The sequence below is a fragment of the Panicum virgatum genome, chromosome 5N (genome assembly GCF_016808335.1).
Source record: "Panicum virgatum strain AP13 chromosome 5N, P.virgatum_v5, whole genome shotgun sequence".
In the NCBI taxonomy this organism is placed as follows: Eukaryota; Viridiplantae; Streptophyta; class Magnoliopsida; order Poales; family Poaceae; genus Panicum; species Panicum virgatum.
In genome coordinates, this window is record NC_053149.1 from 10,584,183 (window position 1) to 10,601,563 (window position 17,381).

The 17,381-nt window shown below is 41.5% G+C and overlaps 1 protein-coding gene and 1 non-coding gene across 2 annotated transcripts; one reads left to right on the plus strand and one right to left on the minus strand.

Moving 5' to 3' along the window:
- Window positions 1-3,161: 3,161 nt before the first annotated feature.
- LOC120675874 (CDP-diacylglycerol--serine O-phosphatidyltransferase 1) lies at window positions 3,162-10,311 on the minus strand. The gene is made up of 13 exons (XM_039957084.1): window positions 10,102-10,311; window positions 8,701-8,889; window positions 8,444-8,509; window positions 8,195-8,254; window positions 7,534-7,624; window positions 6,096-6,150; window positions 5,929-6,008; window positions 5,708-5,824; window positions 5,554-5,638; window positions 4,928-5,019; window positions 4,159-4,412; window positions 3,668-3,756; window positions 3,162-3,575 (listed from the first exon to the last, which is right to left on the minus strand). Exons 2-13 carry the CDS (start codon window positions 8,862-8,864, stop codon window positions 3,448-3,450), a joined length of 1,281 nt encoding a protein of 426 aa, XP_039813018.1. The 5' UTR covers window positions 8,865-8,889; window positions 10,102-10,311; the 3' UTR covers window positions 3,162-3,447.
- A 6,909-nt stretch (window positions 10,312-17,220) lies between these two features.
- On the plus strand, window positions 17,221-17,381 carry LOC120677025. The gene has a single exon (XR_005676090.1). It is a non-coding gene; the product is annotated as a U1 spliceosomal RNA (small nuclear RNA).

Sequence of the window (17,381 nt, forward strand, 5' to 3'; positions counted from 1 at the left end):
ACGATCAGACGCGTGCATTATTCAACCGAACAAACAGTACACACACAAACATGTAACCACTAGAGTTTCCAAATGAAAAGAGAGGCAGATCAGCAGATGTATAGAAATGGCGACGAAGTGCAGGACGAGCAATCAAGCTTGATGACGACGGTACGGTCAGATCAGAGGCCAATGCCATCCAAGTAGCAATCAGTGCGAGCAAGCAGCAAATAATTGGGATGGTGAGATTCCAAGAGGAGGAATGAGAGGAAAGGTCGTCGTATCGTATCGATCCCTCAGGAAGATTCCATGCATGAAATAGTAAGATCGGCCATCGTTCTCACGTAGAGGTGCAAAATAGCGCAGTTCAAAATTTTGTACTATTTTTCTAAAATTAATTTTAAATTAAAGAGAGTTATAGGTGCATGTATAGGTTACCAAGTAACATCTCTATTCTCGCGCCACAATTAAGAGGCTTTTTCCCCCTTTTCACAAATGGCATCACATACGAGCTAGTAGTCCGGTTAACGCATCGGGGCCACGCAAAAGGCACGACCGGGATGCACGTTCTGTGCTAAAATGTAACCGTTTGTGGTTAGCAAATCGCGTTTATGGGTTAATTTATGGGTCAAGCATCGCGAGTCCTTCGATTCGATCAGGTTACGGATTTGCTGCTTGTTGGCATTTGTCCCCCATGGCCATGGCTAAACAAACTGTAGCAATCGGATGGTTGCAAGCGTGCCTCGTGTCGTGCAGGTGGATAGCGAATCGGCCCTTCGTTTGAATGCGCGGGGAGGGGCCGAATTGGCCCAATAACGTTCGATCCGCCGGGATTTATTATGCTCAAGTTGCGGCCCATGTACATGAATTATACGATATGTCGGCCCATATAAACAGGCCACCACGTGGGCAGATTGCTGTGGACTGGATCTGAATGCTTATCTGGGCTGATGCCAGATTGGAGGGCGGCCCAATTATCTCGAAAAAGGACAAGAAGAAGAAAAGTTGGGATGGGCGGCTTTTTTATTTTTATATTTTTTAAAATTATTTTTTACAGAAATATATTTTCGGTTTCATAATTTACAGTTTTGTACCCCTACCGCTCGGCTGCGGGGCGGCAGGGTACCTGCCGCCAACTGGCGGGGCGGTAGGGACCTGAATGTAAATAAAATTTATTTTTAATCACATTTTGACCCCTGGGGGAGCCTGCCGCCCCCCTGCCGGGCGGCAGGGTACCTACCGCCAACTGGCGGGGCGGTAGGCCAGACAAAAAAATATTTTCTTTTTAGTTTTTAGAACAGTGAACTTCTAAATTCAATTAAATATTATAAAAAAATCAAAAAAATACAAACTAAATTTTGTTAGGTTTATTAAATCAAGATCTACTGAGAAAAAATACTCATGCATGTGAAATGCCAATTTTGCCCCTGCTAAAATTTTAGGTTGTTTTTAATCTAGTTTATTTTGTATCTATTGTTCTGTTTGTCTAAAAATCCTGAAAATTTTGTGATATCCTACTCTTTTCATGTGTATTCCACTGGAAAATTTTCAGGTGCATAGCCTAAGTGCATATTTGTGGATCTATTATTGTTGGATTTCCATCATTTAGCAGTAGAATAATAGATCCACAAACATGCACCTAGGCTATGCACCTGAAAATTTTCCAGTGAAATAAACATGCAAAAATTAGGCTACCAAAAAATTTTCAAGATTTTTAGACAAATAGAACAACAGATACAAAATAAACTAGATTAAACACAACCTAAAATTTTAGAGGGGCAAAATTGACATTTCACATACATGAGTATTTTTTTCTCTATAGATCTTGATTTAAGAAACCTATAAAAATTTAGTTTGCATTTTTTTGATTTTTCTATAATTTTTAATTGAATTTAGAAGTTCACTATTCTGGAAACTAAAAAGAAAATATTTTTTTGCCTGGCCTACCGCCCCGCCAGTTGGCGGTAGGTACCCTGCCGCCCGGCAGGGGGGCGGCAGGCTCCCCCAGGGGCCAAAATGCGATTAAAAATAAATTTTATTTATATTCAGGTCCCTACCGCCCCGCCAGTTGGCGGCAGGTACCCTGCCGCCCCGCAGCCGGGCGGTAGGGGTACAAAACTGTAAATTATGAAATCGAAAATATATTTCTGTAAAAAATAATTTTAAAAAATATAAAAATAAAAAAGACGCTTGGGATGGCCGGCTTGGGCCCGCTCCACTAAGCTCCGTGTTTTCTTCTGGAATAGAAGCCCTTCTTTGCCGCGCATCATCTTTCTTGTGCTGAAGCCTGAAGGTCTGACACCGAACAAGTGAACCAACAGTGGAGCAAACAATAAGAATCTTTGCATAGGACCAACCTAGAGTGGACACGAGCACATTCATCACCAGCACAGGCCTACTCAGTACCTTCACACATCACAATGAGACACCTGAATCTCCGGCCATTTACAGATCAGGTACAGCGCACGCTCTACTGCCACACTGGTCTGTTAGACAAAAAAAACCGTAAACGCAAAAAAGTGCAAAGGAATCTTGCTAATTTGAAGTATTAATGAAGTTTATTTATAAAACTTTTTGCATAATTGGGCTGTAAATCGCGAGGCGAATCTAATGAGCCTACTTAATCCATGATTTGCAACAGTAATGCTACAGTAACCATCCGCTAATTATTGATTAATCATGAATTAATTAGCATCATTAGATTCGTCTCGCGATTTACAACTCATATGTGCAAAAAATTTTGCAAATAGACTTCATTTTGTACTTCAAATTACCTAGATTCATTTGCAAAAAAATTTTGCGTTTACACCCCATCGGATCTAAACAGAGCGTTGCTGCAGCAGAGCCCTCTTAAAACATACCCCCTCCCTATAGAGAGGTGTCAGCGGACAGCGATGTTAAGAAAAGAGGGGCACGGTATCAACTGAAAGTATTGCAGAATACAGAGCCCTCTGAAAACATACCCCCTCCCCCTAGTGCCTACAGAGACGTTTTTACCCATTTAAACATCCGGTTTGATCGAATAATATGCTAAACAGTAAGTGGCCGGCTGTTACCGTTTAGCGTTTAGGATAACAATGGTAACAACTAAAAGTATCGCAGAATTTTTTTTTTAAGATTGTTGGATCCAGAGCTCAGATGATTGCATCAAGTTAACTCCACATTTTTCAACAACTTTGGACTGAAAAGATTTGAATCCTCTGTCATAATTGCATAGGTTGAATCAAGCTAACTCCACATCTCAGAGCCGATGGACAAAGTACGTCATTACAAACGAATTAAAGGGGAACTGCTATCCTACTTTGCTGGTGAAAAATCAAACAAGGCATAAAATTTATCATGGATAATCCTCTTCAGACCACCAAGGTCGGCTACCACTACATGTACACAATTTGAATATTTTTTTATGTACACGACAACACTGAATTGGGCAAAGAATGGAGGCAAACAAATAATTTTGGTCACAATTTATAACCTTTTCCTTATCATTGTTCGGTAAATTTTGAAAGTCCAGACAAGAAGGAAGAGCACGAGAAGCAAGGCGACCCCAGTCCAGAATGTGATCAACCACGACGGCATGGACTTCGGAAAGAGACCTGTTCAGGATCCAGTCCAGTCAGCACGGTATACGGAGGTAAAGATTACTACTTGCAAGTTACATGCACAGAGAAAAAGGAGCGGCACTCACCATGTCCAAACTTGATGCAGATTAGGAGCTCTACAATGCATATAGCCAGGGAAAGCCAACAGAAAGATCCTACCTTTTTAAAGGGTTTCCTGAAAACAATTATTACATAATTATTTCACTAAAAAATCACATAATAAGTTAATAACTAATGGGGTTCCTATTTGTATAAATTAACTTGTTGATTCCAAAATGCTATCTTTTTTTTTCAAAGACCGACTCCAAAATGTTATCATATGCACAGTTCACATGCAACCCATGACTAGTAGACAGGAGCTTATTATAGCCAACATACAAACACATGTCCACTGTCAGGTCTAGCATGTGAGCACGGCAATGATGAGTTCATAGTCAGCACTCAGCAGACTGAGCATCCAAATTTTCCTGCTATTGGAACAGCAGTAGTGTTGGGATGAAACATGCCATCGCAATTGCATACTGATTACTGCAGAGCAGCTTTGTAAAATCTGAACCAAGTGACTTCAAAATTATACCTGTCTTGCAAGTAGGTATTATACTCGCGGATGGTCGGTATCGCAATCAACCACCAAAGCACCAGCCGATAGACGATCAATGGGTTCCGAGGAGGAATCCACAGGCAGAACTTGAGAAAGAATGTGTTCAGCTCGACAACCATGAAAACAATGCAAAGGCTCAGAACCTGGATGAATCTCCAAGGACCCAACAGGGGGTACCACTCATCCTTGTCCCACTGTGCTGGTGTGAACTGGCCTAACGTCCTTTTGACCTAAAGAGAAGAAAATGCAAAAATAAATAAATGCTGTGAAAGGCCAACTCTTGATGTTACATCAAGATTCCAAGGCTGATGATAGTTTCTGAAACAAAAGGCCATGCATTGTTTGAAAGAAAATTGCTGGTTGTGAAACACGAAATAACTTTGCATTTTATTAGTTTTATTTTATGTTAGGGCCTATGTGTTGCAGTTAATCTATCAACCATATATGAGAGTGTGAGCTGTTGCGCTAAAACACTTGAGAGATTATATCAAATAACAAGTCCAGGCCAGCTAAGGGACATTTTAATAGACAGAACAAAGAGGGTCCTTGTCTTGGTTTCCCAGCACATCCCACATGCTCACGACTTATCACCTTATCATGGAACTAAAGCAGGACAAACATCATGTACAGTTTGGGAGCCAATATGTTCCCTCAAAGAGGAACATCCACCAAAACTGGGAAAAAGGTCCGGCGCCACTGCATGCTTTGCAGAACAACTCATTTGCCTAACATCTAGTGAACGTACCTTACTGATAATGTTGGGTTGGCGGCTCAAGCCAACCCATACATATGTCTTCCCATCAAAGTACCGCACAGTTTTCATTCCAGCCCAAATACCTGAACCAAAGACAAAATGGCCTCGGTCAAGAAGTGTTAGTCTAGAACTTGTGAAAATGAGTGTAAAGATAACATGCAAGAACCAACAAATTGAAGAGAAATGACAAACGAGGGTAACTATTGAGTTTACAGAGATATGAATGGAAACATTCTCTAAATCTAGCTACTAATAATCCAGTTCATGAAGTACAATTCCTGCAAACCTCCATTTCTCTGTTCCTCATCCAAACCTAAGAAAAAACTTAATTGAAGACTGATCTTTCTTGTTTGCAATCATCAGCTCATCATAGTGCCATGTTTATTAATGTTGCCAGGGCATGTGAAAGCACTAAGGTATTATAATGTAATTAAAGTGTCAAAGGCGTCAGAGGATACCACTTAACTAGTTTTATACTACAATAAACCCATGTCGCCAGTGAGTTTCAATAAAGACATAAATCAAAAGGTTGATTTCAATATGTGCTAAATGCAGGTTCAGGGGCAAAACGAACAATCCTATGCAGAAAAATACTGAAAGTCACATAAAAATCTCACCAAACCAATTGCAGATCAATATGTCGAGGACAATGCTATCCCACCAGCATTCATTGAAATTTGGCAACATATGACGAAAAGTGAGCTGTAGTGCATATACATTACATTAGGAATCTAGGTTTGGGAGGTACAAATCAAAAGGAATATGGCATACCTCCATCAACTCAAAGCCAATTGATAGCACCCACAAAAGTGGTTGGTTTCGTATCATTATAGCTTTACCCCACCATCCAAGGATATGAGCGATAACAAACTCATCAAAAATGATCTCCTAGAAAACCTATATTCAAATCAGTAACTTGAAGCATAATGAATAGTCAAGGCTGCTTAGCATGAAGTATTTGAGAAATAGGTCTGTGAATGAAGTCATCATACATTAACATTGTTAAACCTGCTTTTTGGATGGTCAGGTACATATATGCGGCAATCAGTTCCATAAGATCTCTCAGGCAATTCTGCTCAAATTAGATATATCAAATCAAGATTTATTCAAGCACTTAAATCTAAATTACTGAACCATATTAAAAAATTGAATGCATTACCAACACCAAGATCGGGATGAAGGTACTTCATGAATTGCCTAGCATCATCACGAGTCTGCAAAATGAATTAAATGAAAAATGAAATGCCATGTTTACTAGGTTTTGCTGCTTTTCTATTTGAATCATTGCCAGTGAACACTGGTTTTATCTTATGAGGATGAGCCCTCAAGTAACTTTTTTTTAGAAAAAAGAATACAGAATCATAGCAAAGATACGGAGGGAAATATGGGGCTGCGATTGGCTTCGCATGGTGGAAGCACAGCAGTGCACAGCTCCTGACCTGGTTTCAATCCTCGGCAGGAGGCTTTGAAGAAAGATGTGGAAAATATGTATTACAGTAGTTACACAATTGCTTAACTGCACAAACAATGTGATGCAGAATGAATTAAATTTGAGCTGAAATCAACTTCTGACAAAACAGTCAGCTGATTTTATTTATTTGTCCGCAAATATCAAAAAAAAAACTCGACCTGCGAGGGGCAAGCCGCCCCCGAGCATTAATGTAAGAAGAAGACCTCTCACGCAGACCGAGAAAACCTCCGAACCCCTGCCCCACCCTTACACATGGGTGCCGTAACCCATACCGTAACCCGTGTGAGAGCGGGCCGGAGTGAGCCGGGACCTATTTCCATGTGCTTTGGCGTGTAGGCTGGCGAGGGGGTTTTTTTAACCTCAGCCTTAAATTCGCTCCCACCGGGAGTCGAACCCAGGACCTGAGGAGTGCTACTGAGGTCACCTAACCAATCCGGCTAGGCACCCTTTCGCATTTGTCTGCAAATATCATAAGATATTTGACAAAGTGCCGTTGGAATTTTGACCACCTCTATGAATATCCTCTACCATCTTAAACACAGGAGTATAATATGCCACCTATAAATGTTCCTACTGCATAAACAAGCTAAGGCCTACAAGCAAACATTGTAACTCACTTTAGTCACCCTAGTTTCAAACTAAACTATCTGCAAAAAAAGAAGTTTCAAACTAAGCTATACTAATTCCAGGTTACACCAAATTGGTCATTACATTTGCTGTTGATACTTCTATATCGCTGATATGATTGCTAGATATCTCTTTTTTTTATAAAAAAACATTTTTTTTGAACGAACCGCACAAGACAGTGCGAGTTTCTATTGATATAGCAGAAAAATACAAGACTGGAGACCATTGTATATAAAAAAACAATGGTTATATTGAAGAATGAGGTCAGGTACTTGTAAAACTAAGGTAATATTAAGGACCTATGCTAAGAAGGAAAACAAGGACAGGGACATCTGGACGTCTGTGCGTCTCATTACATCGTGTGAAACAGTAGCTAATAATATAGAATTACAGATTTTCCCAACAGATATATAAAAAAATAATTTAATTCTTTTGACATGTGCAGTGAATGAATCTTAAAAAGAATTATTAAATAAGGTTAATGATAAACTGAACATACCTGGAAAAGCAAAAAAGTGAGGGCCACAAGGTAGACAACTGCCATCCCGTGGACCAGCCTCCAAATGGCAGGATGCGGTCTAATGAGTACACTAAATCACAGTGGAAGTAAATGTCAGTGGAAGTTTGCTTAAACTTAACATGCTTTACTAGTAACAAAATCTATAGAGAAAACTTCGAGGAAGTCATGCTTTCTTCAGAGAAAATGAAACAAACCCCTGCTCATTTATTTTAAATGGCAAACAATCCCATGTCATCAGGGAGAGCAACAAATTTATTATCAGAAGATGTGATTCCACTCATAAAATTGTACCGCGACAGAGAAAACGAAGCAATCTACAGAGGAAGGTTGTTTGCTGCGTCATATTAACAAGATGCTAAATTTAAACATCGAGTATGCAGGAATGCATTACTTTTGTGCCAGCAAGTGTCTATTATCCTTAGTATATCTATCTATATGACAAAATGATACTTCACTGCGTAAACTGCTTTCAGAGATATAAGCGATTGTGTCCTGGGCAGGGGCAGCAGGCGTTCCATGCCTTTCTCGACTTTAATTGCAATGCCTCGGGGACATCTCTCTCCACCCCCACGGCTTGAGTTTTTTTTTTCTATATGGTGATAGGATATAATAAAAAAAGGTAACGAGCACTGTAACTCACGTTGAAGGTGCCTGAAGAAAAGAGTAGGCCAAAAACACAGCAATCATCGCAAATACACCCCTGTCGACAAGAGATAGTATAAATTAGTGCAACTAGAGATAGTACAAATTAGTGAAAAAGCCCTCGTTAAAATGGCAATCAGCACATGAGGTGAAAAAATAATGGTGATCAGAAAAAATCGAATGCAGAACCAGAAGAGCTTCTTAATAAATATCAATGCAAAAATAAAAAGAGGATTCTTGCACATACCTTTTAACCGATGGAACACGATCAGCAGATAAGCTCCTTTCTGGATCCAGAACACCACTTTCCCAACTGACAAAGATCATGAAACAATCTGCTAAGTAATATTTTGAGTGATACTAACAATGGTGGTTCAAAATGAAGAAAAATGTTTACCAAAAATGCATAAAACAGACCATAATCAACACTACATCATTATTATTCCTAAAAAGCATAAGTTCCAGTCTATAAAGTTTCCACAGATAAAAAGACTCCAAACTCACATTAAAAAGCCTGTTCCCATCAGCAAGAGTGAGATCGTTCGAGGTCTGTAGAACCATTCTGTCAATGGATCGACATCACCAAAATTATTGGGTGATCCCACAGTACCATTGCAGCCGGTGCCGTTATATTCTCCGCGAGGTTTGTGATGACCATTGACCTCCATGTTTAGAGCCTTGGCAATTTACTATCTGCAACATATCCAGAGTAGCATATGAGAACATATAATCTTATTGACCGTCAGGAAGGCAAAAAAAATCACCAATCCACTAGAAAAAGGGCAGCATTTTGCTACAGATGTATAATATCGAGTCTTCAAGCGAAATAAATAACTAGCATCTGGATAATGTACCATTATGACCAAGAAAATAAGGGTTACCAGTAGGAACAAGTGGATAATATGTCATGAATGGTCCAGCATATCTGGGAATAATCACTTGCATAGAACCAAAAAACAAATTTGCCGTTTTGAAGAAAAAAAATTGTTTGGAAAAAAAGGAACAAAACATCAAGCTGTACCCTTGAAGCATAAAACCTGCAGTACTTTTCTAAGGACAAATTCTGTACTGCTTGCTCTATCATTTTGCCAAAGATCACTCAATGAGTCGTACCATCACCAAAACGATTTCAGAGGCGCTCCGGCTAGGAGGTGCCACATTCCGAATCGTTTTGGATATTCCCAAACAGCAGAAGGGGTGGTGGCTGTGTGCTGCAATGAGAGGCTGCACGAGAGCAGAGCAACAGACCAAACCTGAAACAGCAGGGAGCAAGCGCGAAAAAGAAGAGAGCATGTAAAAAGCCCCCCCCCCCCGGTTCAACAACTGTGGAAAATAACTACTAGGGCGAACAGTGATCCGTACGCGTCCTCCAAATTAAGAACGCGGAAAAGCTAGAACGCAGCAGCTTTTGCAACGCAGCGAAAAAAAGAAAAGCCGAGAGAATTTGAAGATGCGCACATCAAATCCGGTCGAATCCTCCGGCGAGGCTCTCCCACGAACGAGCAGTCAACCGCGGAGTTATGCCGGCAACGAAAAAACGAGGAAAAAGACGAGCTTTCGCAAGGCATTGGGAGCACGAGACACCGGAAAGCTGGCGTCTTGTCGCGCCCCCGCACGCTTGCGGCGGCCGCACGCACGGCCGCGAGGCGTCGCCTCCTCGGGCTGTTCGCCGGCAAACGGCCAGGGAGCGCATTAATCCACGCCGCAACAGTCCAGTCAAAGCGCAACCGAAACAGTAACCGCCGCCGCCAGCAACAGAACAAACCCCCGGGGTGGGACACCGCTAAGCAGGATTAGGGCGGCTAATCCCCCTCCACTTCAGGAGAGCTAATCCGGGATTCCTGCGGCGACGGCGACGGGAGAGCTAGGGGGAGCATGGGAGAGGGGAGGGGGGGGAGCACGTACGCGGTGGAAAGCGACCGCCGCCGCGTGCCCGCCGTACGATCCCGCGTGCGAGGGGATCCAGGCCGTCGAAAGCGACCCAGGGATTCGCTGCCCCCTCTCTCCTCACGCTCGCGTTCCTTGGCTGCTCTGCAGCTGCACCAAACTGTTTGGAGAGACTAGAGAGAGAAGAAGAAGGGGGGAGAGATAACAATGGCGTTGTGTTGCCGTCCTGAGCAGTTTGGGGCATCATTTTATAAGAGAGAGAGAGTCGGTCAAAGGGAAGGGTAAAGAAGAAAGGGAGGAGAGAGAGAGGGAGGTGCCGATTGCGATAGACAGGAGAAATCGGAGTCGCGCAAGGGATCATTGGGGCATTGATGACCCACTCGATGCTCTGTTTCTCTCTCCTCTAGCGTAAGGTGGGACCCGCGGCCCGGGGACGGAGGTGCCACCACCTTCCCCTCTCTCTCTCTTGATGGATTTAAACATAAGACGCCAAAACCAACTTAAATCCATGTCTCCCCGGCCAGTGCCACTGTGCCGGTTAAGCACCGCTAATGCGACACATGGGGGCGTTTTTTAAAAATTTCAAATTGTGAATCTAGCTGGTGCCATTGTTTATAATTCAATAGTTTGGCGATGCGTTAGCGGTGGAGGTACTTCTTACCTTGTTCAGTTTCTTTGGATTAGGTGTTTTCAGCTGAATTTTCATCCAACAAATGCTTTTCCTTCAATTTTGTACAATCTTTATTTTCCCGTTGTGAGTAAAAAAATACCCCTCCGTGTTGGTAAATAATTTCGTTTTGAGTTTGTCCTAATAAGTTAAGTATTTTAATTTTAACTATATATAATTTTTTGAGTTCAGTTTGAAATTATGAAAGCGATGTAAGTAGATTTATCTTGAAAAGTAGTTTCGTAAAAATATATATTAATTATATTTTACATTTTTATAGTAAAAAGATAGTAGTCAAAGTTGTTTTTTTAGCATGTGTCGATGTCTGAAACCACTCCTTTACCAACCTAGAGCGAATACGAATTTTTTTCCCCTTAGCGTGCGTTTGAGAAAAATTTGGATTTTTCGTCCTATAGTACAAAGGAAAAAAAAGAAAAAGACTGAGGTAAAAATATATATGACCATGTAAAAGCCTACTTTCTTGTGCAAGGACCCTGGAGGATCGACAGGATTTCCATGCCGCTGATGCAAATAGTACTTGCCACAAGACAGCCATCCATCAATCTCCTTTAAAATTATTGCCTAGTTTGGTAAGGGGGTGTAAAAGTTTTCATAAAAACTGTTCGACCCTTTGACCACTAATCAGAGGTATTAGATGAAGTCTAATTATGAAATAATCTTTACAATTATGATACTGTAGCATGTGTTGTAGCTAATAAGGTCTTTGACTGCATGATTAGAAAATAATTTGGGGTGGTTACTGTAGCATCACTGTAGCCAATCATGGTAGAACTTGGTTCATTAGATTCGTCTCGAAAAGTTACACCCATTCATGAAAAGATTTCGCAAATAAACTTCGTTTAGTACTCCATGCATGCATTCATCTTTTTTGTAAAATTTACCAAACAAGTCTTCTGTGGACAGGGTTTTGACCATGTGGGCCAGGATCGGAAAATGATGGTCCCCACATATCAGAAATCAGAAGAAAAAACATAACGCATCCAAGTACAATTGGAAAAGGAAAAAAACTGATGTGGTGGGGGTGAGTGCCAAACCATAAATGGCTGGAATGAACCCCCATCTGGTCCATTCTAGCAACAGCTATTGGGTCGCCTGCCATGACCTAGAACTGACCAGCAGGCACCCAACCACAAATTGGACATTAATCTTGGGCTTTCCCGTTTTGGGAGCCTAATTCGGGCACCACCGCTTGCTTTGATGTCTTTAATGGTGGCATGACAAGACATGACATGACATGGCAAACCATGTTAGGGGATTGGATTATCATGGACGAATTTGCATGTACTAGCATGCAAGCGTACTCCATCATTAGATGTGTTCTAGATAAGCAAGGGACGAGTGCTCCGGTGGGACATCGCACCCAATCATTGCACATTTTTTTCCCGAGACTGAGCATATTTTTATTAAGAGAAGGAAAATTACACGACGCAAGTACGAGAGAGCTCTCGTAGCGTAGAAAACAATCCACCGCAACGTAAACTGAAATAAAAGGCAAGAAAATGAAGGATCCATACAGCTCTGAAAATCTAATTAGACAACCAAATACAACTGAAATCAAGAGATAGAAACCTCAACACTATGACTCCCAGCAATCATTGCACTTACTAGACATGTTATTCACATACAAGCTAGATAATACTAAGTGGTAAAACACATACTTTTTCAGTGGTGAGGTGTTTGATACTTTTCAGCGGTGAAGTGTTTGTGGTAACTTCATCATCTTAATATGTGTTGTTTGATTGTTTCCCTATCTCGAAGAAAACGAAGATATCCACTAAGATAGATGTACAAGGGTTTGTATATACGTGTTATATATTGCTCCTGATGAGCTCAACGCGCGTCTAGGTCTAGCAGATTCACTTGACCCCCTGCGCCTGTCCGTGCAGATTTTATGGCGCGCCGGCCAATGATTGGCCTGCACCGCCACTACTCAGGAGGAGTCAGGATTTAAATCGGGCGGGTGAAATAGCCAAGGAAATGAAAGGCACGAGCACGCATGCCATTGGCGGTGTTTGGTTTGTGCTATTTTGGAGTAGCACAAACTTTGACCGTTAATTACTAGTATTAAATGAAGACAGTTTACAAAACTAACTTCACAACTTCTGTGTTATTTTGCGAGACGAATCTAATGATATTTTTGACCACACGATTAAAGTAGCATTACTGTAACCAATCATCGATTAATTACCGTCATTAGATTCGTCACGAAAAGTTACAACCATTCCTAAAAACATTTTATAAATAAATTTCATTTAGTACTTCATACATTGAAGATTCTCTAGTTGCGCTACTCAGTGCTAGTGAAAACCAAACAGGACCATTGCCAGCGGCAGTCACCAGCCGTGCACAGGAGTGGGGGGCCGGCCTCCCTCAATGCATCATGCAAGAGCTTGTGTACGGGCATCGCCGGCCGGCAGACCCCGGCAGCACGCCAGGCGTCGGTACAAGTACAAGGGCGAATGCGCCGCCGCCGCGTTGGCCGGCCGGCGGCCGGGCCTGACTGATCGCCCGTCGGCAGTCGCTGTCGCCGCCGTCGCCTCTCCGATTCGTTCATCCTCATAGATACCACTTCGCCGCCGCCGGTGGACTATACCATGTACGGCGGTGTGTATACCCTAACTATAGCTTAGCTACCGGCGACAGGAATACCGAATACACGCTGCTGATGTGCTGTGCTGTTGCGACCTTCCTTCCCATACGGAAATATGCTCGTCCAGCGCCTCCAGAATATCCCACCAATTAATTATCGCCATTTTCCAGCTCGGTTTTCAGGCAAGATCAGAATTATTTTGAGTTAGCAGCAATCAATTATCGTGGTCACTTGGGTAGTGCTAGCAATGTTTTTATTTTCCTTATCCATGAATTAAGGTCACGTTTGTAAATTGTAACGCAGGAATAATTTTACAATCACTTCATAAAAATAATTCGATTTTAGAGAATTTTTAACTCCCCCGTGCTCCAAAAGGAGACAAATAAATAGGTTTTAAGAGCAACAATATGCATGGCTGAAGATACGGGGTGTGTGTGTGTGTCTCCCACAAAAGCGCTGTACGTAACGGATGTGAGTCGTCACGTCGAAGCGCGTGAGAGGGACTGTTTTAGTACGTACCAATACTCAAAGCTATAGTTCCTTCAAAAAAAAAACTCAAAGCTAGCTAGTGTGCGTAAAAAGGATTCTAGTGCCCTCGTCCCTTTCGCTATCGTTTCATCAAAGGGTCTAGAGGCTAGTCAAACAACAAAAGGCAACTGCAGATGCAGTACAGGGTGAGGTGAAAGCTAGGTGTCCCAAGCAGGATGGGACTGATCTTATGATTTTGTTTCAGGGCATCTACCATTCCATCAGAGTAAAATGCACAATGCCTAATGTTTTAGGTTCGACTTAAAATGCATATTTAGATCATCTCCACGAGTCCCACAGTAAACCTTCTTCAATAATGTGTTATAAGAATATCTCGGTACTATTTTTCACTAAAAGAAAAATGATCTTTAGTCCCTATGTATTAGCAACGGTTATGATTTGGTCCGGTACTAAAGTTGGCGCGAAACCATTTTAGTACCGGGTCCAAATTTGAAAGTCTCCGAAGCTATTTTAGTACTATGTCATAATGCCACTTGATACTAAATATCACTCTTTAGTATCGGTCGGTATCAATGACTGGCACTAAGTATCATTAGATTCTTCATTAATTATACTTTCAGTCTTTCATAGTATATTTATTTGGTACTATAAAATTTTGTAATCTTTTCTATAATTTTGATTAAACATAAAAATATTTTGACTCTAAAAAATTAGAATAACTTACAAAGGGAGTATTGATTGCTAGATTGGACGGTGGAATGTGGATGGTTGGATCACACAAGCAAGTAGAAGCTTGGGTAGGTAGCTATGAGATTTCAAGGTAGGGCTGTAAACAAGCATCGGTGACGCAAGCAGTAGGGCATTAACAGTCTTCGTTTTCAAAATTCTGAGCATAACACGACAGTGCTCAGTCAATCATCAGGTCCGTCAGTACGGCCGTGGGCCCCAGCAGGCGGCCCCATGATCAGATGCCAGGGAAAGGGAAAAAAGGAGAAAGAGAATATAATAAAGTGATTGTGTTTGCAAATTTTAGCCTGTCCACGAATTGAGCATTCAAGCAGACGATGAAATTGAGAATATTTCTATTTTTTTGAACGAATAGCACGAGAGTGTGCTTATTTCATTGATATAGAGGAAGAGAGTACAGAAGAAAGGTTATATTTACAATCGGGAAAATCTCACTCTATGATTGCCGCTAGGGGCCTCGCTCCTGCCGCTATCCAAGCGGAAACCTCCTCTTTAATCTTGTTTAGAACCGAGCAGAAACTGGACTCTCTTTTGAGGCTCCACTGTTTTTTACAGTCATAAAGACGAGCATCTCCTGATGCCGACCCTCAAATGGGGCCCAGAGTATATTCTCTTGCATCTGCTCCCTTCATTTTTTACTCACTAGTAATTGATTCTAGCTGGAGAAATCACAAGAGCAGCATTGGATAAAGCTAGCATCCAAATATACAAGTCATTCTTTCTTCAAAAAAAATTTTCCTTTCTTCAAAAAAAATATACAAGTCATTTTGACAAATAAAAACATTTCCTTGTGCACCATTTTTATCCAGTGTCAGACCATTCCATGGAAAAAGAGAACCCCTTAACACAAAGTCAGGGGAGTATCTTGTCCCATGATTGAGTGTTAAGTTGCGTAATAGCAGACGAGTTATATATATTACTACTTCTGCACAGAACAAATGAGATTTTCTTAGCAAAGAAGTAACAATCATAATGGGATCTGAATTGGACAGTGGTAGTTGCATTGCTTCATAAATAATTTCCAGTCTAGGACAGCAGCAGTACCAGTACATTTAACTCGCACTGCCCCATATATATGTGAAGTTTCTGACCAAGGCTTGCACGGCAACTCGAGTCCAAACGGCAAGGAAACAAAATCCATCTAAGGCCTTTCAGAGCTTCAGTTCACCATCACTCTGCTGCCAGCTCAAGGACGGCACAAAGTAGGAGAGAGCTCAGCTCCATGATGCTGGAGCTGCATCATCACTCTCAGTCTCAGTTATTCGTGCAGCAGTGGTACGAAAGAGAATGTCCCAGACTCCCAGTAAATGTCCCCAACAATCTGACCCCCACCTGACCCTCTTCTCATGCATACTCATCAGTGTTTCCTTCATGCTTGTATACAAAAATCTCACGGCTTTGTACTGCTATTTTCACTATCTTAAAAAAAATCCTTTAGGCTAGGTGCGGCTGTTTCGTTTCTTTTGATTATTATTGTAAAAAAAATTGCAATAATATTTATTACAATTGGAGTGACAGGAGAGATCTGGATTGTTATGGCACCGCTCATCTCATGAAATTAATATTATCTCGTGTTCTTGATCAGATCAGATGAGATCTCGGAAACAACCATGCATGGAACAGGGATCAGCTCCAGCTCAAAACAAGTTCTCTTCTTCTAAAAGGAGATGATCATCAATCAAATCCTCTACCAAATTGGTTTTTAAAAAAATGCGGCAATAAGAAAAAGGACCAGAGGAAGATGACTCTATGAGCGACACACCCTTGTGCTACGCAACATGCCATGTTTTTGTGTTTTCGAGTTTGAGGCCTTTGCCTTTCTCCATGAGTCATCTTGGGTAGCTCTCCACAAGTATTATTTGTTAGCATTCCAAGTTTATGCTATAATGATTAAACTAGTACACCACAAATCAAGTTGCCATCTGCTGCTGGCATTGGAAGAAGGGAAGTTTCCATGGCGTAGCAGAATGAGGAGATAGATACTGTAAAGTACAATGCATCAACATAATCCTGGTAGTGTGTCTGTGCTATGTAGTTCACGTTAACTCCATCTGATGCTGTCCCCTTCTACTATAAGTAACAAACAAGTACATGGCGACCGTCAAGAGACGTGCATCAGCAACTTGTGGACTGTAAACTAATAAGGGCAGACGGCTTCCGATGCATTTTAAAGTTCAGCATTGTCTCTCTCCCCCCTCAAAAACACAAAATTACTAGTTTCAACTTTCTAGGACCCTTAATATGCGATAAATCATGATTGTGTTCTCGTGCGCTGTTAATCCAAGAAATAAAAGAAAAGAAAAGAACCAGCACAAGTATTACAAAATAGAATGAAACTGATTTTTTATCATATTAATAAGGTCATGGGAATTATTTGCTAGGGAGAGAAAAATAATAGTGTCTAATTATTACGTGTATCAATGGTTACAAGAATAAAAAAGGTAAGATTTTTCACTTCCTCTTCACTGTTGGTCCTATTATTATGAAGGGATCGGATCACCGACGTTGCCACCACCATTTGCCTAACGCTCTAGCCGGTGTCCGGTCAACAGCACCCTAGTACCGTAGGACGGCAAAAATGTCTGGAAAGTGAAGTAGACCAGCAGGAAAATTCCATGTTGTAATACTTACCTGGACGGGGTCTATGGCTGATCATGAAGGGTCATGGCCTAAGTTAGTGGCCTCCATTGCACTTGGGAGGAGCACTGACTTACCATCTCCTCAAGTAGGAGAGTGGACGTCATAATTTATGGCAGAGGGGGTACGCGTTCGTGCGGCCCCTAC